This window comes from Balaenoptera musculus, chromosome 7 (genome assembly GCF_009873245.2).
Source record: "Balaenoptera musculus isolate JJ_BM4_2016_0621 chromosome 7, mBalMus1.pri.v3, whole genome shotgun sequence".
NCBI lineage: Eukaryota > Metazoa > Chordata > Mammalia > Artiodactyla > Balaenopteridae > Balaenoptera > Balaenoptera musculus.
In genome coordinates, this window is record NC_045791.1 from 73,790,729 (window position 1) to 73,816,346 (window position 25,618).

General features: G+C 36.0%; 2 protein-coding genes across 4 annotated transcripts in view; one reads left to right on the forward strand and one right to left on the reverse strand.

The window, feature by feature from the left end:
• Nucleotides 1–24,566, forward strand: part of SLC39A10 (solute carrier family 39 member 10) — a 66,137-nt gene extending 41,571 nt beyond the window's left edge. For 2 of the 3 annotated variants that reach the window (XM_036858650.1, XM_036858651.1), the window contains exons 5-10: nucleotides 806–994; nucleotides 4,962–5,082; nucleotides 6,324–6,692; nucleotides 7,829–7,909; nucleotides 15,538–15,728; nucleotides 21,751–24,566. In XM_036858650.1, coding sequence (XP_036714545.1) covers nucleotides 806–994; nucleotides 4,962–5,082; nucleotides 6,324–6,692; nucleotides 7,829–7,909; nucleotides 15,538–15,728; nucleotides 21,751–21,909 — 1,110 coding nt within the window. In that variant the 3' untranslated portion in view covers nucleotides 21,910–24,566. The remainder of the gene's footprint in view (nucleotides 1–805; nucleotides 995–4,961; nucleotides 5,083–6,323; nucleotides 6,693–7,828; nucleotides 7,910–15,537; nucleotides 15,729–21,750) is intronic. The other variant, XM_036858652.1, reaches the window with a different exon arrangement.
• Nucleotides 24,567–24,737: 171 nt separating this feature from the next.
• DNAH7 (dynein axonemal heavy chain 7) overlaps nucleotides 24,738–25,618 on the reverse strand; it is a 277,143-nt gene continuing 276,262 nt past the window's right edge. The window contains 1 exon segment of the mRNA XM_036858189.1: nucleotides 24,738–24,990. Coding sequence (XP_036714084.1) covers nucleotides 24,784–24,990 — 207 coding nt within the window. The 3' untranslated portion in view covers nucleotides 24,738–24,783.

A 25,618-nucleotide genomic window follows, 5' to 3' on the forward strand; every position in this document is an offset into this window, starting at 1 on the left:
CCAGCCACCAGGCATAGCAACAGTCTGTTTCAGAACTGGGCCTAATAAATTAGAACAGTTGAAGTGCGAACAATGTTTAAGTGCTATTTAACTCATTTTTTTTTCTTAAGAAGTGTTAATTAAATGAAGCTATTACCTTTTGTAATGGTCTTATCTTCCTTGAGAGGTTTAGAAACCTCTTCTGTTGACCACTAGCAAATAGGGAAGGAATACAAACAAATGTCACAAGGAGGGAAAATACTGAAGACCAGTTCTCTAACTTTTACATTCTCTAAGATAAAGATTTAAAATGTAGAAAATTGAACACATGTTTAAGTATATTCTTTTGCTCATGTTCAGCAGTATATGCAGAGATAACATCTCATCACTTCTTTGAAATAATTTATAAAAGAAAAATATTTAAAAAATATAATCAACTTAAGAGAAGGTTAAATTACAGGGAGTTACAAATGGTCACCTGCTGGTGAATTAATTTGTCTGTTTTAGTTTTACTGAATATTAAGGCATATATCTGGGACATGTTCACTTCAGTTTATGAAGGACCCATCATTACCTCTTATCTTACTGCTGGTTTGATTCTTTCACTGTAGGATGTATCTTAAACCTGATAGGCATTTGAGTTTTTGGTCTTTGTTTTAGAGTTACCGTGGAATGTAGTACTTTCCTGGCCACTGAGGATAGCAAAATTAAATGGAAGACTACTTATATTCAATTGAGATAAGAGGGGATTTTTTTTCTGGAGATTATATTCTCAAAATAGCATTTTAATTACTTGTTTAGAAGTTTTTCTTATTCTTATTAACAGTCTCAGGGTGGACATGATCACAGTCATCAACATGCACATGGGCATGGACATTCTCATGGACACGAATCTAAGAAGTTTCTAGAAGAATATGACGCTGTATTGAAAGGACTTGTTGCTCTAGGAGGCATTTACTTACTGTTTATCATTGAACATTGCATTAGAATGTTTAAGCACTACAAACAGCAAAGGGTAAGTGTTTTTTAATTGTTTATTTTATTTTCTGAGGTAAAACTCAAAAACCATTGTTTTTGGGCCTTATGTTTTTTCTTAATCATGGTGTTGGTGTGTATTAAATATCGTTTAATAGATTATCTTCAGAGGAAAAACTGACTTTGATCTTTGCCATTTTTTTTGTCATTACATTTGTTTTGGCATTTATAATCAAGATATAGGAGTCTCAGTTTCAGTTAATTTGTGTTGCTTCTTATCTAATTGATTTAAATAGTCTGGAAAAAGTTATTGGTCAATTTATTCTTATTAAAAATGCAAAAATGTATAAATAGAGGCAAGTCTCATCGGTCTTCACAGATAATATTTTCAAGTATAGGGGGCTTTCATTGCCATACCTTTTAATGAAAATGTTTTCGCACAACACATTTCTTTACCAGAAGTGCCTTGCCAATGGTGTAAGTACTAGAGGTATGAAGAATTTAGATTCAGGGGGCTTTGTAGGAAGAAAATATAATGAAATGAAGGAACTGGTGATTCATCTCAAGAGTGACAAACACTTCGGAGATGGTGCTTGGACTGTTGAACTGTCTTTCATGTCATGTTTATTAGAATAAGATAAGTACCTAAAAGAATTTTTTTCCCAAGAAAGTAAGTTCAGGTATTACCATTCACTGTGATTTACACTCCTCCCTGTTCACACTGGTTCTCATCTGTCTCTAAGGCTCTGTCTTGAATACATCTCTCACTTAACATGTTTGTGATATTAAATGCTGATTGTCTTCAGTATATTCTGTTTAAGAAAGGAAATCTAGCGGACATTTTTAGAAAGCTTTCCACAATAATGAGTTAGAAAATTTTTATATTTTGTTAGTTAACTACAAATATTCAAAAAAAAATTCTTCAAGAACACTGGATAGTCATTATCATAATATATACAGCCCACTCTTATGATAAAACTTTAATGCTGTTTTTATGGATATATTCTTGTTTGTGTATGTATGTGTTTTGTATATATCTCCTTGGGACAAAATATGTTTTAGAACAGAGCTCTGAACTGGGATTCAGGGAGAGTGATTCTAGTTCTTGCCCAGCCACAAACTAGCTCTGAAACTGTGACTCATTCATCATGATTACCAGTTGCTACCTAAATGCATGGGAAATAAATCCTACTTCTCATCTGTATTTTCATATCATATTCCAAGTAGTGTATTTAATTTTAATGGCCATATTTTAGTCAGGGCATCATATTTAATTGCTTCCAAAGGAGGGTTGGTCAAGATGGTGCACTCAGTGAAGTTTTATCTGAGGAATGCTCAAAGGAACTGGGAAGGATCAACTTAGAGAAACGTGAAAGAGATCTAACAGCATTTGGTTTGGGAAGGGCCATGTGGAAGGTCATGTGGATAGGTGAAGAATTGACGGTGGTGGGAGGGATGCCAAGGTGAGATTGGCTGGAGGGAAATGAGTCAGTGAAGGAGATTACTGCAGAATAATTCAGAAGAGAGGTGCAGAGGGCTTGAATCATGGCATAAGGAATTGGGAAGAGAAGATGATTAAGAGAATTATTTAAATGAGGGAATCAATAAGAAAAAGTTGATTAGATAAAGAATTTAAAGTCCATCTCTGTGAATGCCAAATTTAGAACACAAATACAAATTGCAAAGTATATAAAGAAGTTTTGGAATTACTGTGAAGCCCTAATTTTCTTCAATTGTGTGTACCTACTAACACTGAAGCAGCAAATATGAAGTATTTAATGTGTACAAAATATTAGGGACTGTATAATTTACAGATAAGTATAAAATATAGTCCTTCAAAATAAAGAGGTTTTATGTTTTTTATAATTTAACCTTGATCTCATTTTGAACCTAGACTTACTGGCAAAATTAAACACATTTATTTTTATAAAGTAAAGTAATATAGGAGCATAGAGTCCCCAAAATATGGCAGGTTTTTGGAAATTTGAAATTGTGGGAAGTAAAAAACTGAAAGTAACACCATTCACAGAGGGGTACTCTAAATGCAATAGTGGGGAATTCATCAAGTACATCAAAGAAAGGAGTCTAGGGAGATAAATAAGTACATCTCCTTTATAATAAATAGGACAATAAGTAACTAAGATGAAAAAATATATAGCATTTTTTGAAGAAAGGGAATTAGTGATACTTGAATAGAACAGACATTTGACCATCTGTATAGAAGAATTGGAAGGAAGCTTTCAGAACATAAGTTAAATAATGCACCAGATGCTGACTAGTTTCAGCAAGTTGCGGCTTTGAGGGTAATGATTTGGCAAGTTTTTAGGAAAATGGACAATCAGAACCAAAGCAATTAAACAAAATCCCAGCTGATGTTTTCCTTTCTATGTGTGTCTCACTGACTTTTGTACTGTTGTTTGCTCCTCCTTCCTCTTTTTTTTTTTTCTTCTTTAACTCATGTTAAAACTGCTGTTTCTTTTCTTCTCTTTAGGATGTCTCCATATTATTTTCTTTTGAACATTTTCTATTCCCCCAGTTTCTGTTTTCTACTGCTATGAAGCAGAACAACCCCCAAAATAGCTTGTAACAACAACCTATTAGTTCTTTTAATTCTGTCAGGAATTTAGGCAGGATTCAGCTGGGCAGTTCTTTTGCTCCACTTGACATCAGCTAGAGTGATTCACTCAAACTCTGCTAATCTGGGTTGGCTAGGGCAGTGCAGAGCTGGAAAGGTCCAAGGATGCCTCACTCTGTGTCTGCATCCGGTACTCCTCCACATGGCCTCTCTTCAGAGTCTAGACTGAGCTTCTTCGTAGCATAGTGGCCACACTCCCTGAGCGAAAGCAAAAGGTGCCAGTCTTCTTTCAGACTAGGCCAGAACTGGCACAGCATCACTTGTGTTGTATTCTATTGGTCAAAGCAAGTCAAAAGGCCTGCTAAAATTTAGGGGCAAGGAATAGACTCCACCTCCTTATGGGTGGAGAAGAATGCTTACACAGGGAGGGAAGAAATGGATGATGGCCATCTTTGGAGACTCTGCTGCATGTTCAACTAGCCACAGGAAGCCTACTTATGCAGCAGTTAGAAGACTTAAACATCTGAAACATAGCTCACAGCCTATAAGCAAAACCAACAAGGAAATGCTCTGCCAGTCAGTAAGGATCTTCCAAAGAACTTGATTTTTACTTTCATACTGTTCTAACATACTTGATTATTTGCTTTTTTAAATGAACATTGATTAAAAGTAGAAATTTAAGTTGGAAGAGTTGTTAGTGATAGACTGATGAGAAGAAACCAGACTATTAAGAGAGAATATAGGAAAATCCAAACTTAAACAATGAATTACAATAATTAGAATTTATTAGTAGAGGACAGATTAAATGAGAAAGAAAATTTGTCTTGATTGCAAAGCTGTTAAGTCAGTTACTGATAGGTCATTTTCATACATCACCTCATTTAATCCTTATAAGAATCTCATTTTCATATTATAGATGAGTATTTTTAGGTTTAATAAATTTAATAAACTTGTCTAAGTCTCATAGAGGTAAACTGTAAATTTAGGATTTTAAGTCAAGTTTGACTCTGTCTATTATGTCACATATGGGGGAAAAGTGAGATTGTGTTAAACACAGAATGAAATTGAAAGGATTAAGCTTTCGTTTTTTGGAACTTCCCATTCCCACACACTATTAAATGAGAGCAATATTACATATATTTCACACATTTCATTCAGGTTGCATATAATAATACAGTACTATGTACCCTATTCTTAACTTGAAAGTATGTGAATTGGACCTTTTAGTCGAGTATTCGAAAAAAAATAACATGCAAATTTAGTTGGATTTTTCATCTGGTAGACCCTTTGATTAACTTCTAAAAATTTTTTCTCACTTCTTTTCTAAATAATTTATAAAATTACCACCATTTATCCCCATAGATGTTAACAAGTAAATACTGTGGCTAACTGTGGCTGTAGATTCAATGCTAATACCAGATGTTTTTTTCAGGGGAAACAGAAATGGTTTATGAAGCAAAACACAGAAGAATCAGCTATTGGAAGGAAGCTTTCAGATCATAAGTTAAATAATACACCAGATGCCGACTGGCTTCAGCTCAAGCCTCTTGCCGGTAGACAACAGTTCTGACTAAAGAGAAACCTTTAAAATATAAAAATTGAAATATTGCTTCTAAACTGTGCCTGAGTTGTTTGAAATTTCTTGTCTTTGTTGCTTCTCTAATACTAGTTTCTTTTATTTCCTTACGTGTATCTTAACTGATTTTGTTAGTGTTTTGGTTATTTTCAGTGTTATTTATACTAGAATGTGGGACCAATTAATTATATTACAGGGCAAGGAACACGTTGCACTTTTTACTTTACAGAAGAAAAAAATGAAATAAACAGAATGGCTTTGGATTACTGTTTTATTTCTTGGTAATGCAAAAATCTCCATGCCCTCCATATGTGATTGTTTTCATGTGAGAAAAGGAGAATTGGTCTTTGTACTTAAAGGAGAGTGGTCCCTGTACTTAAAATCTCTGCTCATCCATTCATCTACCGTGTTTCATGATAGATGTAATGAGGTAGCTTACAATTTTTAGGGAAATTATATTTAAACATAATTTTTCCCCTTTGTGAACTTGTGTTTCCCCTGAGTGTACTAAGGATTTTCTGCAGAAAAGGGGGAGCCTAGACGCTAACTGTAGACTCTGTCCCAAAATACAATTTGGAAAGCACTAGAATCTTTGTCACATAATAAATAGCTTTTGTAAACTAGGTGAGAGGCCAACCTTAATTAAAAAAAAAAAGTATCAGTGTTATCACTTGTATGGGTTTTTGAACTTCATTCTAGTAATGATCTAGAATTGATCTTGGTCAGATAGGTAGAGCACTAGAGGATGCAAGTGATTTAAATTTTGTCTTTGTTTTTTAAATGATAAGAGAAGGTTAGAGTGGGTAAACTTTGTTCTCTGAAAAATTATGGGCATATTTTGTTACCCTGTGAATGCTACAGTAACTTTCCACCCTTTTATTTTCATCAACTGTTGTTGATGTTCTCCTTAAGTTTCACAGTGTCTTCATACATGCCAATTTATGTCCTCACTTCACCTGCTATTTCAGTTCCCTTCCATTTACTTCATCTAGTTCATCTTTTGGACTCTCAAAACCCCAGTTTGTTTTGTGTGTGTGCACACGTGTATTTACTTATTTATTAGTTTGATTTGTTTTTTTATATTTATTTATTTAGGAATTTTAAAGACATTCACTTAGGAGATGTTCATTACACTGCTATTTTGCCTGGGTTTAAATTAAGCAAATATGCATTCATTTACTTGCTGATAAAGCATATCCTTTGCCATTATAAATATAGGAACTGATGACTCGGTTGTTTCTGAAGATCGACTTAATGAAACTGAACTGACAGATTTAGAAGGCCAACAAGAATCCCCTCCTAAAAATTATCTTTGTGTAGAAGAGGAGAAAATCATGGCCCATTCTCACAGTGACGGATTACATGCCATTCATGAGCATGATCTCCATGCTGCTGCACATAACCACCGTGATGAGAGTAAAACTGTGCTGAGGAAGCATAATCATCAATGGCACCACAAACATTCTCATCACTCACACGGTCCCTGTCATTCCGGATCAGATCTGAAAGAAACAGGAATAGCTAATATCGCCTGGATGGTGATCATGGGGGATGGCATCCACAACTTCAGTGATGGGTTAGCAATTGGTAAGTAGGCTTGAAGCTTGGGTTATAATTTGTTATTCTTTAAGACCATTTTCCTTCTTCCACTGTTTTAGTACTATCTTGGAGCTTAACAAATATATTATTATATATTATTCCGTCATTTGGCTTTTCCAAAGGCTATGTTAGTGTTTTTGATAAGTTTATTTGGGGGCATGAAGGTATAATTTCAGTGGGTTTTTCTTTGAACATATAAACAAATTCCATAGTGTACTTCTTTGATACCTTGATTTCTTACTGAAGGCGTAGTCACCATATTGAAAAAGCTACCTTAACATATTTTCAGTACATTTATATGTCTCTGAGAACAAATGAATTTCAATCTTGGGTTTAAAAATTCTTTTACATTTGAAAAAGTGAAGAAAAATTTTACAATAGTAAAAATCCATTATATCAAATTCAAACATCATATTAGAATCTTGCTAATATGAACTGATGTTACCAGTTTAGGAGAACATTAAATGTGATCAATACATAATTTTCTTTGAGATCCAGACTCTATTAAATAATCATTCAGAAGTAGGCCTTGGTTTCTTTCAAAAGAGACCATATTTTTGAAGCCACAGTGGCTGTCAGTGTTAAAGAGTAAAGAATTTTACTAGTAGAATCAGACGCATTTGTACCTCTGATTTCAGTATTCAGGACCATCGGACAAATAATAATTTATGCCATTTATGCTCTAGACCTAGAAAAGTTTGGATAAGGATACTAGGCATTTAAATATCTATAAATATTAGTATACGAGAGCAAGTGCAATTATAGACTTATATGACTTAAGATTGAGGGTTTCACACTACCAGTCAGGGACTGAAACACTAAAAACTGTTACTACTCCGAAGCTATTAGTGAATTAGAAGGTTACACAAATAGAGAATTTAATTCAATAGGGAATGTTTCTTTCATTGAGTAGCTCTTTCTCTGGTTGTCACATACCTATTGCACTTCACTCACTGTATGTTCAAAAACTATAGTGTGTGAGATTACTGAGTCACTCATACATTATGAAATTAATTTAGATAGGCAAACGAGAATGTAGCTGTCATTATGAATGAAAATAGAAAAACAGAAGATCAGTAAATGTCACTTGAATATTTTCCTCCCCCCCACCCCCCCCACCTCAGGAGCAGCTTTCAGTGCTGGATTGACGGGCGGAATCAGTACTTCTATAGCTGTCTTCTGTCATGAACTGCCACATGAATTAGGTAACACGACCTTAAAATTTTTACCAGATTTCATGAAATGCAAGACTTAATCTAAATGCATCTAAATTTTAGAGACATTAAAGCATAAAAAACGTCTGATGGCAAGTATACAGTATCATCATTCTCTTGTTTATGGTATAATTTTTGTTAATGTGCTTCTAAAAAATGTGTATTGTTTTATATGTATTTTTATTTTATGTAAACAATATTATGTTATAGCCCACTCTGTTTCTTATCTTATTTACCAATCATTACGTTTTTAAACTCCAAGCAGGTTACCATGAGTTAATCTAATATGTTGTTTCTGCCCAGTACTCAGAGGTGTACATTTACCACATTTTTACGTATTTAGCACCTAGTATTGGACACACCACCTGTTCTTTAATTTCCTGCCACCACAGATAATGGTGCATTGAACATCGGTAGACTTGGTGCTTAGAGACCCTTGTGAGAACATCTTTTGGGGTATATACCTGGGAACAGAATCGATGGGTCCTAAGATATGCATGCCTAAGAGTACCATATCACTATCCAGAGTAACTGAACTAGTGTCCTCTCTACCAGCAATAACTGAGAGTTCCTATGTTTCCACATCCCTGGTAACACTTGGCATTAACTTTCTAATTTTTGCCAATTTATAAGGTGTACAATGATATTTCTCTGTTGTTTTAGTGGGCATTTATTGATCTAGCAATGTTTTTTTAGCTTCTCTTCTTGTGTTTTGGTTTCCTTCTTCTATAAGTTGAAAAATGGAAGAAAAAAAATGTGTACATTCACATAGAAAATATCTGAGGGATGTGAAGATGACGTTAATTTCAAAGAAAAAAAATACATCTTTTCAATATCCAAGGAATTTCTTCATGTGCCCTTTCTAATTTAAGATTTTTCTTGAATTTATCAGGCTGTGAGACATCTGTCATATCATTTGACTGTCTTGATTGGCAGGACACTTATTTGCTCCCTTTGAATAGAATTAATTCATATAATTTTCTTAGAAAGTTACCAACTGCTCGCATAAAGCAAAAAAATCTCTTAGTGCTTATTTGGTGCTGATTCTTTAGGGCTTGATTCCTTATAGTTTTGTTTACCTTGTCAACCTTGGACATGCAGTCATATATCTTGGCTTATGCCACATAATCCTTTACCCAGACCCTTCATTGTCTTTTGCCTGGGCAGTTTCCATAGTGAACGTTTATATCTCTGGTTTCATTCTGTTCCACTGTGTCTTTTATACCTATTGCCAGATATATCTTCTTGCCATGTGACTGTGTTATGTGACTAGATGTGACTTGATTATTTAATCAAAATCTTTCAGTCCCCTTCCCTTATATATAAAGTAAAAGCTGAGATTCATTAGTTCTGCTTTCAATGACCTTCACATCTGCTTCTACCTACCTTTCCCGCCTCACTCAGTGTACTTGCTGTTGCTTGTTTTCCACTTCACCCAAACACAATTCACCAAACATGCAGTCTGGGTGCCTGAACCTGTTTCTTTGCTTACTCCCCTCCTCCTAATTGGCTTGTCCTACTAGCTCTACCTAGTATAGCATGTTAAGAGTCTTTTTTCCTGTAACTTCAGTACAGTTCTCCAGTACCCCATGCCTCGGGATTACTATTTCCTCTAAACTTTATCACTTACTTTCTCTAGGTCCTTCTTTTGGTGCTTAATATATTTCCATTTTAGATGGAAATATACTAAGCACCAAATAGATGTCCTCTTTCTTACAATGTAGGTTCTTTGTGTGCAGATACTATATCTCACACCCTTCTCTAACTACTTTCCTATGTTAGTAAGAGAATGATATGCCAAATACTTCCTTGCATTTCCATAGCAACACAAATCAAGACTTGTCAGTTTTTATATATGAGAAACATTGCCTAATAGTTTTAACCTTTCTTTTCTTTTTTTTTTTTTTTAGTCACACACACATCCACAATATGCTAGGGAAACCTTCAACTTCCTTCCTGCCCACCCACTACCCCCTAAAAGTAGTATGTCAGGCCACTTCATGATTAAGTGTGGTTATACTGAATTGCCCTTACCCCCCATGATCCACTTCAGCACAGAAATGATAGCAGAGAGTTTGGAAATGAGGGATGGTTGCCTTCCTGTCACTTACTCCTTTTTCTTCCCTATAGTTTCTTATTGAGGGAGTGACACACAACGATAGCCACATGTAAAACAAATGCAATACGTATCTTATTGGCTAGGTAAGCACTTGCTTGATACCCAGTGCAGAGCTCTGGTAAAAGCTTGAGCCAGGACACCTCAGTGAAATATTGAGACCCCAAATCTTTACTTGTTTTACCCCACAAACCAGAGATTAAGATGTTACTGTTGCTGTGAAAGGAAATACCAATCCAAAGTATATATCTGCTTTGCCAGGAGAGGAGTGAGACATTATGAGAATGTACATTTTCCCCCAATGCCTTGTGCTAAATTGACATAAACTGCCCCATATTCTAGTTGCCTGGGCTCCTAGGGAAGAAAGATCATAAAGAAATAACTCAGCTTCCTCCTCTGGAGGTGACAGAAAAGCCTTCGGCTTTTTTATCCATCAACAAGGTGGAAGTGGTCTAAAGGAAGTTTTAAAAAATGCTCGTGGAGCCTAATTTTTGCCTTTAAGGCACAGTAATGGAGTACTTTGGTAAAATAGGGCCAGATGTATGCCTCTACTCTGATTAGATTATCCACTCTTACTCACTTGGGGAGGAACAGAATGTAGAGACAGACATAGAAGCTTCTTAGTCAGAATTCCCAGGCAAGGGAAAAATCAGTCCCCTGGACGCTGAGATAGATGCATGGCAGGTGGATAGCGACAAGTCCTCTTCCCACTTAATAGCTTAAGATGTTGGCAAAGCAGCATAATACGTCACATTCCAGGATAATTTATTTAATATAAAACCTCTTTTGCCCTAGCTAAATTTTTTTATTATGAATTCTTAAAACTAATCTGGGATTTCTATACTAAAGTCACACCCTAAGGGGGAAAACATGTGCAGTTGACCCTTGAACAACATGGGTTTGAACGGTACAGGTCAACTTATACGCAGATTTTTTCTATAGTAAATACTACAGTACTACATGATCTGCAGTTGGTTGAATCTGCACGTGTGGAATTGAGGATATGGAGGGCCGACTATAAGTTATATGCAGCTTTTCGACTGGGCCCCTGCGTTGTTCAGGGGTCACTTATGTGTAAATTACATTGTAGTACCTTGGAGATCCTGATCCGCAGTCCAGTCAGTAATTCCAAGATTTGATGTTCCTCTTCTGAACAGATTGCTGTTTCCCTAATGGTGTTCCAGGTAGGGTTTTTTGTATGTGTGTTTAGGAACGTGATATGAAAAACCATGTGTACTTTTAAACCTTAAAACAATATAGGGAGGTTCACTCTGAGAGGTGTGCAGAAATTGAAACCATCTGAAGAAATAGAAAACCCATATCTCTCATTTCATGTTTGCTGCGGGGTGTGGTAATGGATGAAATTACCTGATTTATTACTACTCTTTCTTCTATTTTTGCCAAACTTGTATAGCTGAATTTAAGTAAGTTGCAATATTATTCTGTTGCATTCTCTCCACTTTTTTCCACCCTTTCAGTAAGGAGCTGTATTTGAAACATTTGAAAAATAATTTGTAAGAAAACCTGTATAAGAATGTATAAAGGGGAAGTGAGGTTGAGGATAATCCAGAAGGGCAGATGATCCAAACTCTGTTCTCGACATTGAGTAATGTTTCAACTTCAAGGAAATAACATTTTGATAAACAAATGTAGCTATGTTATTAAGACTTTGCTTAGAGAGGCTATCTGTAATGCTGTCCCATTTTTTCCTTTCCTCTCATGTGTACTGAGTTAAATAGAAATTAAAAATAAGATACTCATAATGTGCTGAACTGTCCAGGGAAAACTGAACATTCACTGTTTAGATTTATACATGTGTATACATGCATTATTTAAGACAAAAAGAACCTTAAAATACTTACTTAAAAAAGTCTCAAGAGTTGACATTAACAGATACTGACATAATTATAACATTGGATCACATTAACAGCTTTGGCAGACACACCTCATTCTTTGTGCTAATGATATCCTTTGTCAGCAGAAAGGAAAGAATATTGATTTATCAAAAGATGAATAGATTTGCTTATTCAGTATAAATTCCAGCTGTGGGTATTCCTTTTGATTTATTTTTCAAATGTTTATACAGGTTCTTACTGAGAAGGGAAGGGTAGAAAAATATGCAGATAACTTTGAGAAATTATAACCTGAGATAAGACTAGGACAAAGATAGATTTTTAAATGAAATAATTCATCTTGATACAAGAACATCATATAAAAGTCATTTATATGCTAGCAATGAACAATTAGAAATTGAAATTTTTAAAAAGTACTGTTTACAGTAACACCAAAAAACACAAACTACTTTGGTTAAATCTAACAAAATTACATAGAATCTGTATTCTGAAAACTACAATTTGCCAACAAAAGAAATCAAAGGAAACCTAAATGAAGATCTATTATAGGTTTATGGACCAGAAGACTCAGTATTTTTAATATACTAATTCTCTCTATAGATTCATTACATTCCCAGTTAAAATCCCAGCAGGCTTTTTTGGAGATAAATGAGTTTTTTCCAAAAATTTTTACGGAAAGGGAAAGGAATGGCCAGAAGAATTTTGAAAAAGTACACCAAAGTTGAATTTAAGACTTACTGTAAATCCACAGTAATCAAAACAATTTATATTGGTTACAGAATAGGCACATAAATCAGTGGAACAGAGTATAGAATCCAAGAAAAATGCAAAGGAAATTCCATGTAGAAAGAATAGTTTGTTCAACAAATGTTGCTGCCATAATTGGATGTCTACTTGCAAAAAAATCCTCCCACCACAGACAAAAATTAACTCAAAATGGATCATTGATCTAAATGAAAAAAATTTAAATATAAAAGACTTTTAGAAGAAAACATAGGAGAAAATCTTTGTGTTTTTTGGATTAGGCAGGTTGTTCTTAGATACAATACCAAAAGCATGCTCCACTAAGGAAAAAAGTAAGAAAGTGCACTTCATAAAAAGTAAAAACTCTACACAAAAGACACTTAAAAGAATGAAGAGACAAGCCACAGTCTGGGAATAAGTATTTGGAAAATATTTATCTGACAAAAAACTTAGGATATTTAAAGACCTCTCAACTCAGTAATAAGAAAACCAACAATTCAACAACAACAAAAAAAATGGGTAAAAGACTTGAACAGGCATTTCACTAAAGAAGTTATACTGATAACAGATAAACACATGAGAATTCAGGTGCTGGATTTTCATTGTGGGCTGAAAAGGATGGGGAGCAACCAGAACTCTCATAAATTGCTGCCAGAAATCCCACTCCTAGGTATCTACATACAACAGATGAAGACTTTTGTTGACAAAAAAAATCTATTTATGAATGTATATAGTGGCTTTATTCATAATTGCCCCAAATTGGAAACAACCTAAACGTCTTTAAGCTGCTGAATGGGTAAATAAGCTATTGTTCATCTATGGGATATTACTTAGCAGTAAAAAGCAGTGGTTTTCTGATATAAATTGTAACATGGATGAATCTTACACACATCATGCTAAGTGAAAAAAATGTGGACTCAAAGGACTACATACTGTGTGATTAAATTTATATGATGTTCTGGGAAAGGCAAAACTGTAGGGACAGAAAGCAGATCAATGATTGCCTAGGATTGAGGGGCCTGAGGAAATTTGCAGGGGCAGGGGCAGGTAATGATGAAATAGTTCTATAGTTTGATGGCGGTTATGGTTACATGGTATGTACTTTTGTCAAAACTCATAGAACGCAAGGTCAAAAAAAAGGGGGGGGGAATTGTGTATGTAAGTTACACCTTAATTTTAAAAAGTATTAACTAAATAATTCATCTTGAATCTTGACTAGTTAATTCATGCTGTTTGGTTGTTATTCAGGGATGAATGCAATCATCTTCCTACGCAGTAATATCAGGGAAGGCATCAAAATTGATAGAGTTTTACCTATGATATTGGGTTCATTGAGTATTCAGTAATGCTCCTTTTAAAATCCTATTTTGAAATTACAAAAGGAAACACTGTATTTTATAACCTAAAAGACACTTCTGTAGTCTCATTTTGTATTACCTAACTGCCTGCTAAATGAAATTGTCCCTTTAACACAACTGATGGGTGAATTATTGAGAATATGGTGAGGAAATTTGCAGAGGAAGAAGTTAGGGAACTCTTTCCTTAGAGGAGGCCGAGGAAGAAGGGCCAGAGGAACTTAAAACTATAGGGGAGAGAAGAGGTAAAAGCTGACATTGAATCCAGGTCTCACCAGGAGAATTAAGTATTTAGGATCAGAGGGAAAAGATGTAGGAAGAATAGTATTAGATGGAAAACTGGAGAATGGCAGTTTAGAAGCCATTGGTAGATAATCTCCTTAGGTGTATTATCTTAACTTTCCCAAATAATGTTGCAGGATGTAGTTTGTAGCAATTCATTGAAACATGGAAAATAATGCCTTGCACTAATTTCTTTGTTGTTAACTTCTACTGATCTGTTATAAATGAGAACCTTGTGATCATAACTTAAAAAAAAAAACAACCCAGATCATGTACTTTTAGTCATGTAAGATCCCTTCTTAAGGGAAAAAACAAGCCCCTGCCCCCCACCTCAGTATTCTATATAGTACCTTGCATATACTGCATGTTCAGTAATTGATTGGACATTTGCATATTTAGTAACAAAAATTAAAACAAAAAAATTGTTATAATTAGTAAAACTATTGCTTTCGACCCTTTAGCTTAAAGACTATTAGTTCTAGCAGCATTTTGCCCTTCTAGTAATGTCTCTCTAAACAATATTTAATCCTTTCTTTACCTAGTGTTCCAGCTTTAGACAGATGAGTAAGAAAAGTCTCTTTATTCTTTTTTTACATTTTTAGGATTTTCAGAATTAAGATTTAATTTTTCTTTTGGAATAAATAAAACATAAATATAAACAGCATACAGAGTCTGTTACCTCTGTTCTTTCTTAGCCCATTTCCCTTTGAAAAAAGGGGCAGAGATCAGAGCAGAGAGCTCTATTTGCTGCTCACAAAAAGAGCAGTGGTGAAGTTCTTTTTTTTTCTTACGTTTTTCTTGTGTTTTTTAAAATTTTCATTTCACGTGATCCAGTAAAATTGACCTTGCGTTTTGATGTACAGTTCTTTGAATTTTAACACGTATACAGATTTGTGTCGGCACTGCCACCGTCAAGGATAACAGTTCCATCACCTCAACAAACCCCCTCACGCAATCCCTTTATCGTCACATCCCTTTTCTATCCTTGCCCCTTGGCGACCACTGAGTGTTCTCCATCACGACAGTTTTATCGTTTTGAGACTATCATATAAATGGAATCACGTATAACCTTTCGGACTATCTTTCAGCATCATGCCTTTGAGATTCACCCAAGTTTTTGCATGTATTAAGGTTTAAGTAAAAAGTGAAATTTCATTATAAAGGTATATCTTTTTTATGTCATTCTTAATTTTGTTTTTTATTGGTGTTTTCCTGAATTTGTGTGTAAAATCCTGTGGTTGTAACACTCACATTATGTCTTAACTGCAGGTGATTTTGCAGTTCTTCTTAAAGCAGGCATGACTGTAAAGCAGGCAATTGTATACAACCTCCTCTCTGCCATGATGGCTTACATAGGCATGCTCATAGGCACAGCTGTTGGTCAGTATGCCAATAACATCACACTTTGGATCTTTGCCATCACTGCAGGCATGTTCCTCTACGTAGCCTTGGTGGATATGGTAAGACAGCTTATTTTATATTTTTGTTGTTATACTAAATCTGTAAATGGAATGCAACTTCCAAAAATGGAAGAAATCTGGATGTAGTTTGAAAGACTAATAAATATAACCCATTTTAAAGACATGTGGTATCTTAAATAAAGAAAAGACATTTAAGTAGGAGGATTCCTTCTTTGGAAACCAGTTATCCTAAAGGTTTTTGACCAAATAATATTACTACTCAAAGTAATCATCAGTAGTATTTAAAGATATAATTACAGAATTATTATACTACTTTGAAGGTTTTGTAATATTGGGGTGGAAATCTTTTTTTGTTGTTAACAAAATAATTCTTCGAGCTTGCTTTATAGCAAACAAGAAGGAAATACTATACCTCTTAGGTAAGCCAGTCTTCTGCAGGAAATGGTGTATATTCCAAGGGATTTATGTAATTTCCCTTATTTCTAACTTCAGTTTAAAGTTAGTAAATCTAAACACTAACAATTAGGTTTTTTTTGTTTGTTTTTTTAAATTTTTATTTATTTATTTATTTATTTATGGCTGTGTTGGGTCTTCGTTTCTGTGCGAGGGCTTTCTCTAGTTGCGGCAAGTGGGGGCCACTCTTCATTGCGGTGCGCGGGCCTCTCACTATCGCGGCCTCTCTTGTTGCGGAGCACAGGCTCCAGACGCGCAGGCTCAGTAGTTGTGGCTCACGGGCCTAGTCGCTCCACGGCATGTGGGATCTTCCCAGACCAGGGCTCAAACCCGTGTCCCCTGCATTGGCAGGCAGATTCTCAACCACTGCGCCACCAGGGAAGCCCCAACAATTAGTTTTATTTTAATTTTACTTTAATATCCTAAATATGTCAGGCAGTGCGTTTGCAGAACTAACAATTTGGTTACTTTGTTTTTAACTAGATATTGTATTCACTTTTCTTTCTGGTGGGATCTGTTAGATAGTCTCATATCAAATTATATAACCTAAATTTTTAATGACTATTTATTATAGAAAGTTGAGAAAATAAGAAAAAATAAAAATTATTTATATTTTGTACCTAGAGGCAGCCATTTTCCCCCTCTCTCCTTAGGCCTCTAATACCTCATTTATTGTCCTCATGCTCAGCTGATGACCTTGCTTCCTATTCCATGGAGAGCACCGAAGCCACCAAGACCAGTTCCAACCAGCTCTCCTCACCATTTCTACTCATTTCCCTGTATCGATGCCTGTTTAACGTCGTTCTTTTTACTATGAAGCAGTTTCTGTTCCTAGCTAGAGCCAGCTCTTTCAAACTGTTCCCTAGACCTTCTCTATCCCCTCTTTCACTAACTCCCTTAAATTTCCCCCTCTTTTTCCTGCATCATTTGTTTTTCCCTCTCTGCTGGATCATTTCTATCAACGTATAAACCTCGTTACTTTTCCCATCTTAAAACGGTAGGGGAAAAGGATCTTTTTAAACTCCAGTTTCAGTTTTAGCTACCACCCTATTTATTACTCTCCTTCCCTGTTATAGCAAATCACCCTTTCTTGTTTTTTAATTCTCTTCTCTCATGAGTCTAGCTCATCAGGTTTTCTCCCTGACTGCTCTGCCATGTTACTTTGTCAGATCTACCATTGACCACGACATTGCTCAGTCCACTGGTCACTTACCCTGCCCATCTTCATTTCACTTGTCCTAACAGCAGCATTTGGCTGTTGATCATTCTCTTCTCTTTGGAATGCCTCCTGGTCCGTTGGCTTCTGTATCACCACCATTTCCTGGCTTCCCACCTTTCTAGCTTTCTTATTAGTCTTTTGCTGGATCTTCTTCTCTTCCCTTACCTCTGAATGTTGGTGAAAGGCCTCTAAGTAATCTTATCTAGTCTCATGGCTTTAAATATTTATTGGCTGATAATTCCTAAGTTCACATCTTTAGCCCAGGCCTTTTCCTTAACTCCAGATTAGCCTGTCTACCTGCTTACCTGAATATCTAAAAGGTGTTGCCAACTTAATATGTTCAGAAACTAGCTCTTGATATTTGCCAACCCTGCTCCTTGCACCAGTACCACCTATAGAATCCCACATCTATTAATAATAACTTTATTCTTCTGGTTGCTCAGATCAAAACCCTGAGTATCATTCTTTGACTCCCCTCTTTCTGTCCTTCCCACATCTGCTGAGGGCTCCATCTCCTCTTCACCTCCACTCCACTCTCATTCCAGCCACCATCATCTTTCTCTTTCTAACTGTTCTCCCTGCTTCTGCCCTTGCCCTGTCCACCACACTCTATATCTACAACACACCTTGGGAGATTATTTTTTGTGTGATCCTTGTAAGATTAGATCATGTCACTTGTGAGCTTCAAATCCCTCAGTGGTTTTCCATCTCATTCAGAGTAGAAGCACAAAGTTCTTCTTTTGACCTTCAAGGTTTTTAATCTTCCTGAGCATTTCTTCTCCCTTTCCATCCCTAACTTCCCTAACCTTACCTCACCTCCTCTCCCGCTCCTCTACGAGGCACACTCTGCCTCAGGGCCCTGGTTCCCGCTGGCCACTCCTGTGGAATATCTCGCAGACATTCTCCTGGCTAGCTCCTTCACTTCTTGAGGCATCCTATCTAAAATTTCCGTCTCTACACCAACATTTCACATCCTCTATTCCTACTTTACTTTTTTTTCTTTGCACTTGTATCTCAGTCTACTAATAACACATTAAACATTTTATTTATTGAGCTCATTGTGTGTCCCACTATAATATCAGTTCTGGGAAGGCAGGCGTTTTTGTCATATTTCATTTACTGCTGGAGATGTAGTTCATAGTTAGTTGAATGAAGAATGAATGAGCTAATTCTTATATTAGCTAAAAGTGTAAAAAGAACCAGAGAGTCATCACAGTATGGATTTATATTCTAATGAAGAAGAAAAGCAGCCATTAATTATAATTCTTTGGATACGTGTTATGATAGAGCGGTGCAACGTGTTTGTGGAACTACAGAGGGAGGCTGGCTAAAAAATTGGGTAATAAAATTAGGGAAGTTTTTCTGGAATAGGAAATTTGAGCCAAGTCTTAAAGAAGGTAAAAGAGTTTATCGGAAGCAAGAGGAAAGGGCATATAAGAAAATAGAATAATAAATAGCATCATTCTTTGACCAGTGAGTCTACTCCTGGGACTGTATTCTGAGGAAATAAAGTAAAATGATTACTGCTAATAAAACAAGCAAACAAATAAATAAAAATAAAACCATATGAAAATGTTCTTTGCAGAGTAGTTATAATGTCACAATTGGAAACACCTAAATATTCTAGAAGACGGGGACAAACTATCCACATATATTTTAGGGTTCATTTAGGAAATAGATAATATATCTACAGTGTCATTAATTAGGTAGTTGGTGATCGGATCGGATGAGTCACACAACATGCCATGCTAAAAAGATTAAAGCTTATCTTGTCAATTTTGGGGGACCATTAAAAGGTTTAAGCAACAATGACATTATCTCATTTTTATTTTAGAAAGACCACTTTGGCTATAAGGGGGAAGTTTTTACTGATATATAGTCATTCAGTAAGATAGCAACAGTACCAGAAGTTTTAGTACCTTTAGGATACCCAGTTGGAAGCATCTGGTTTTTCGGGGGCTTTGGATAGCACCTGTTTATCAACCAATCTGGAACATTGTTGCACGTTAACAACTGTGGTCATAGAGATAGGTACTGGCTGGCTCTTAGCTGTGGTTATGACAGACAATATTGGTGTTGGCTTTCAGGATAGAATTGAATGTGCGGAAGGCACTATGGTGCCTCTTCTTGCTGGTATGCGCACATATCTAGAGGGGATATTTCTGTGAAACATACAATGTTTATGCTTAAATATTAAGGAAAGTTAGAACTGAAAGTTTTTGTAACAATAAAAACTTGGGGAAAAACGTAATAAAATAGTCTTCTTACTAAAACCATAGGTAGGAACTTGCCAGTTTTAGTCTTAATCCAGGGGTTGGCAAGGGACAGATAGTAAATATTTAAGCTTGTCGACCATATAGTCTCTGTCACAATTATTCAGCTTTGACATTTGTAATGGTCTCTGTCACAACTACTTAATTCTGCTGGATAAGAACAGTAACCTCCATTAGCGTACACTACTGCCATAGACTTCTGAACAGAATAGATGACGAGCATGAAGTACTTCTTAAATAGGACCCTCAGGAGATTGTTAAATATACTGTAGCACTGTCAGAGCATGGTAGTTGGATTAATTGTACTCATTATTTAACAATGATTAATGGCGTTTCTTCCTAGGCAGGCATTATGTACTTAACGCTACATTTCTCGTCCCTAAACCCCAAAGCACCAAGATATTGTTTGGAGTAAAGCTTAGTGTCAAATAGAGAGTAGCGTATCAATGTCATCTTTCTGTAGATAGTCACTGCAAACTTGAAAAAGAAACCAGAAAAGTGAATGTGAAAATTGGAAATAGTTCTTTTGCAATTTTGATTAGGTTTGGGTGGGAAGAATTTATAATCACATACATTCCGTCTTCAGCAAATCTTTTACTTAGACACGTTAAAGATTTAAGTTTTATACTTTGAACTATGGATTTATTTTTTTAATTTTTTAAAATTTATTATTTTGGCTGTGTTGGGTCTTCATTGCTGTGCGCGGGCTTTCTCTGGTTGTGGTGAGCGGGGGCTACTCTTCGTTGTGGTGCGCGGGCTTATTGCAGTGGCTTCTCTTGCTGCAGAGCACGGGCTCTAGGTGCGTGGGCTTCAGTAGTTGCAGCATGCGGGCTTCAGTAGTTGTGGCTCGCGGGCTTTAGAGCTCAGGCTCAGTAGTTGTGGTGCACAGGCTTAGTTGTTCCACGGCATGTGGGATCTTCCCGGACCAGGGATCGAACCCGTGTCCCCTGCATTGGTAGGCGGATTCTTAACCACTGCGCCATCAGGGAAGTCCCTGAACTATGTCTTTTTTTTTTTTTTAATAAATTTTATTTATTTATTTTTGGCTGGATTGGGTCTTGGTTGCGTGCGGGTTTTCTCTAGTTGCGGCAAGCCGGGTCTATTCTTCATGGTGGTGCGCGGGCTTCTCATTGTGGTGGCTTCTTTTGTTGAGGAGCACAGGCCCTAGGTGTGCGGGCTTCACTTGTTGTGGCATGAGGGCTCAGTAGTTGTAGCTAGCGGGCTCTAGAGCACAGGCTCAGTAGTTGTGGTGCACGGGCTTAGTTGCTCTGCAACATGTGGGATCTTTCCGGACGAGGGCTCAAACCCGTGTCCCCTGCATTGGCAGGCAGATTATTAACCACTGCACCACCAGGGAAGTCCCTGGATTATTTTTAAATGTAATATATGCTTGTGCTTTAGAAGTTGAGCTGTACTTTTCAATGCACTGTGCCTTTAAAGATATTGGAAACTTTAAAATTTTAAAAATTTTATCACTTATGAGAATAGAGTACACTGTGAAGGCAGCGTACATAACTTGGTAGTAGTTCTGTTGTGTAGCCTTGATATACTATTTTCTGTGTCTATTGTCGGAAGGAAAATAATGGCTTCTAAGGGCATAGAGATACCAATTTTGGAATTGTCTGTTAATGTGTACCCTTGATGAAATGTGCAGTTGGAAACGAGAATTTTAGATGGAAAAGGGTGAAGAAATGATACAGTTTTGAATGAAATATCCCCCAAAGGAATCTTACTTTCTCAGTGAGCTTAAGACATATCAGTAAATGTGGGAATTGTGGTGTTCTTTTCTGAGAGTCTTATTTGCAACAGTAACTTGTCTTATACTTTAGCATAAATGTCAGTGGACAGTAACTTTAAAAAAGTGACTAATACATATATTATGTGCATTTGTTGGGGGATGAGGAGGGTACAGATACAGTGTTTACTTAGTACACAGCTAGAGCATAAAATTTCTTAGTGTTTGACTAATATGTGTTATGGTTAACATTGTTTCAATAAAATAGTTATTAGTAGTTGTGCTTTAGTCACTAGTTTTCTTAACTAGGAAAATGTAAAAAAAAAAATGAGCAGAATATTATACAAAATTGCTTTAAAACATTTAAAAAATATTTTTTAGCTTCCAGAAATGTTGCATGGTGATGGTGACAATGAAGAACATGGCTTCTGTCCAGTGGGGCAATTCATTCTTCAGAATTTAGGATTGCTGTTTGGATTTGCCATCATGCTGGTAATTGCCCTCTATGAAGACAAAATTGTGTTTGACCTCCAGTTTTGACCATTCCCAGCAATCACTGCTGATGACAAGAATGTTACCATGCAGCTTTGCATCTGTTCCTCGTACTGTAAGCACATTGCTCAAAGAAAAGTCAGTGGCTTTTGCACTGCTTAGAAGTTCGTAGATTTGAGCCTGACCACAAAGACCGGTGCTCAGTACTGTTTTCCCTGCATGAAGGGGTCTTTTAGAAATATAAAGCTTGTGATGAAGAAAGGAGAAAACGGGACTCCGTGAACCAATGTTGATATAGGTTTGATTAAGACTTTTTAAAAAAATAATCATATAAAACACTAAAGTAGTCTCTTTATTAGTAGAAACTTCTGTGGCTATGCAGAAATAGAAATTGAACCAAAAAAAATCACTTAAACTTTATAAGTATTTTAAATGGACTTTGGGCAGACTTTTCTTTGTGCTAAAAAGTGAATTGTAGTGTCCTTTAATTCAGCCCCATATATACATGTGGTAATAGGGATCAACTTGACACAGCTTTGAATCTGCAGAAAGTAGACTATAGCACCTAGAGAAAAGCTCAGGCTGCATTAGGATATGGATTTAGCATTGGGAAAAGCCCTTATTCTTGAATCTAGAGTTACTATTTTTGTATATATTTGCATAGGATCTAAACTTGCAGCCTAAACTACTGAAATTTGTGATTGTACATTTGTGTGAGCTTCAGTTTAATGAAAGATTCATAATGGTTCTTTGTATTAATATTATACTTGGTGTTTGGGTTTTTTTTTTTTAACTTTTGTTTTTGTTTTGGGTTTTTTGGTGGGGGTAAGGGGTTGGAGCATGTGGTAAAATGTTTTTTCCTTAAAATTGTAACCCTTTAGAAAATGTCAGCGAAATGAAGAACCCAAACATGGTCTAAATGTTCAGATTTCCTTTAGTTATTTGGGAAATTTAAGTTTTAAATGTACGCAGTGCTCTACCAGTTTGGCATTGGAACCTAGAGCACATGCTGTGGCTGGCGGTAACGTTGTAAGGCGGCAGGTTTACCGTGTCCATCATCTGTACGTGGAGTGTCAAAACGGATATGAGGATGATCTCCGTTGATGCCATGGCTGTCATGGTACCAGGTAACTAACTTGGAAGATGCATTTAAGTTCAGTAACTCAGCTGAAATCACTTGACCATTTTGTGCCAAGATATGCTGTTGGTGCCTGATAGGGATTAGTCTCTTTTTTTTTTAGGTGCCCTGTTCTCCTGCCATAAATTGTGAATGATTTGTGAGAAGTGCAAGCCATGTTCATCCTGAATTTTGACCTAATAATTTGTAGTATTAATCATATGCATGTAGCTCTCTGTGTGCCACATGGTCTTCATTTATGCCAGGTAAACTGTATTTGAACTACGTGCAGGCAGCTTTGTTTGTTTTAATCTGCTTGGCTACCTGTGTGGCTGCTTTAAAAATCTTATTGTTCAGATATTTAAGAGCCAAACTCGTTCCATTCCATTTGAAATGTATCCGTTTAGTCCTCCTCCTTTCCCCAGTCCCTTTCCTCTTACTCCATGACCTTTAAAACAAAAAACAAAACTGAAAGCAGCACATGCGTTCAGGTATTAAGAGTATTGCCAGTGTTTCTTCTTTATGCTGTAAGCAAGGGAGCTTATTAGATGTTATTATTTCCTTAATTTATGCCTGAATTTGAAAAATTATTTCTGGCTCTCTCCATGGCCTCCCTCCTGTGACAAGTAGGCGTTTTTATACGTAGATTACTTTCAGCATTGGGCACTGAATTAGGACAGTCCTCATCTCACTGCTTGGCCCCTCAAGCAACCTAGCTAAAAGGTGCTGATATCTTATTTAGTACTGCCAACTTCAAGTGATTTAAATATCTTGCTTTCTGAACCAAGATGATATATTTATAGTTCATTTTGGGGTTTTTATGCCCAAGGAGAATTCTGCATTCCAGCATTAAATCTGCTTATTTTTAAAACTTTTATGAACAGCAACAGCTGGAATATACTCCCAGACTTAAAAAGAAATGCCTGATTTAAAGCAAATAGGTTATGCTGAAGTATATAAAAGTTTTATATCCTCTCAAAACTGCTTATTATCTTTCTTTATTTGCTAGATTTCTTTAAACTTTTAAGAGGGCTGTAACAGTTGCTGCTAGTATTTTGTTTAGGGCTCCACCAGTATTTAGTTTTTACATCATCCTAATGTATAGTTTCAAGTCTTACTAGACAATCTGAATTCCACTACATTTCTCTGGCTCCAACATTCCATTTAGCTTGACCAGTCTAATTTAACATGTGTTTGTTGGAGGTCATTAATGTTACTTGTACAATGCTGTCACTGTGTGACATCCATATGACTTTTGGTGTATATCACATTGCATTCAATCAGCTGTGACTATGCTTAGAAATACTATAGTAAGTAGATGCAGTGTGAATTTATTCCATTAACAACAGTAAGTAAGTAAGTCAGTGGCTTAAATGTGATTATGGTCCTGCAAGGTGATACTTTCTAAAATATCATCTAAACTTTTTTTTTGTTGTAACTGAATCTTTTTTTTTTAAATTTATAAAGCTGGAAATGATCAAATGCTGTTTTTTTTTTTTCTTTGTCAACAGTGGTGTGTCATTTTATGTATGTTCCTAATGCTTATGGAACGCTCCCAAAATAAAGTTATTCAAAAAGAGCAAATATACCAGTGTGTTTTGTTTAGTCTTTATGTTAGATTTCTTACACTGAAGTATGAATCAGTCATTTTAAATATAGGCTGCATTTGCACATAAATGAACTTATAATTAAGTATAACTAACTAGTCAAATTGATTTAAACCAAATAACTTCTTTAAAAAGTAAAATATAATTTCTACTCAACCATCTAACAAGAAATAGGAATAGGGAAATGGCACCTTCTAATTATGAATTAAGTTGACATAACAGTGCTACACCCCGTCCAATCCAGTGCTCCTTGGGTTGGTCAGAGGGAAGAGTCATGGCAATCACAAAATTTGTAGAATGGCCAGTGGTGGACAGTGTCCCTCTCCGCTCACTTGTCTTATACAATGGGGCAGTATAACTTGGTCGTTCTGGTATATCTACCCTCTTACAAGGCTTTAGCCACATCTAGAAGAAAGAAAGTAGACAAAATTTAAGTCAAGGCTGTTGTTATATTTTCATATATTTGAACCTAATATGGAATTGGTGGCCTAAAGTTTTAGTTATGTCTGCAGATCTCTATGGGCTAAATCGATTGTATTTTTGTCAGCAGTGCTGCCATTGCTCAAAACATTTTTTTTTTAGAGCTCCCAGAGCTATCTTCAGAGCCAGTATATACGAAGCTAAATGAGAAAAGAGGCATTTTCACCTGCTCTCTGAAAAAGCATCCTACCCATCTATTCATCATCTTCCTACCATACCTACCTGAGGATGACCTTCGGTGCTTACAATAATAATAAAATCAGGTATACTTTCAAAGCTTTGTTTATCTGCCACCACTGATATACTCAAAATCATGTTGCTTTATTAAAGGCCAATCCCAAAATATTCTGAAAGGATTTTTATCAGTGATTGTAGAACTAGATCGCCTCCCCATGTTACGTGGCTATTTTAAAGGGCCTATTACGTATATTGTGCTGTTTAAAACATAGTTGCCTTTATAACACACTACAAGCACATTATTCTTAGAGAGTCATTAGCCAAGTTCCTAGAATGTTAAGCATAGTTGAACCTCACCAAGCTCAATAAGATTTTA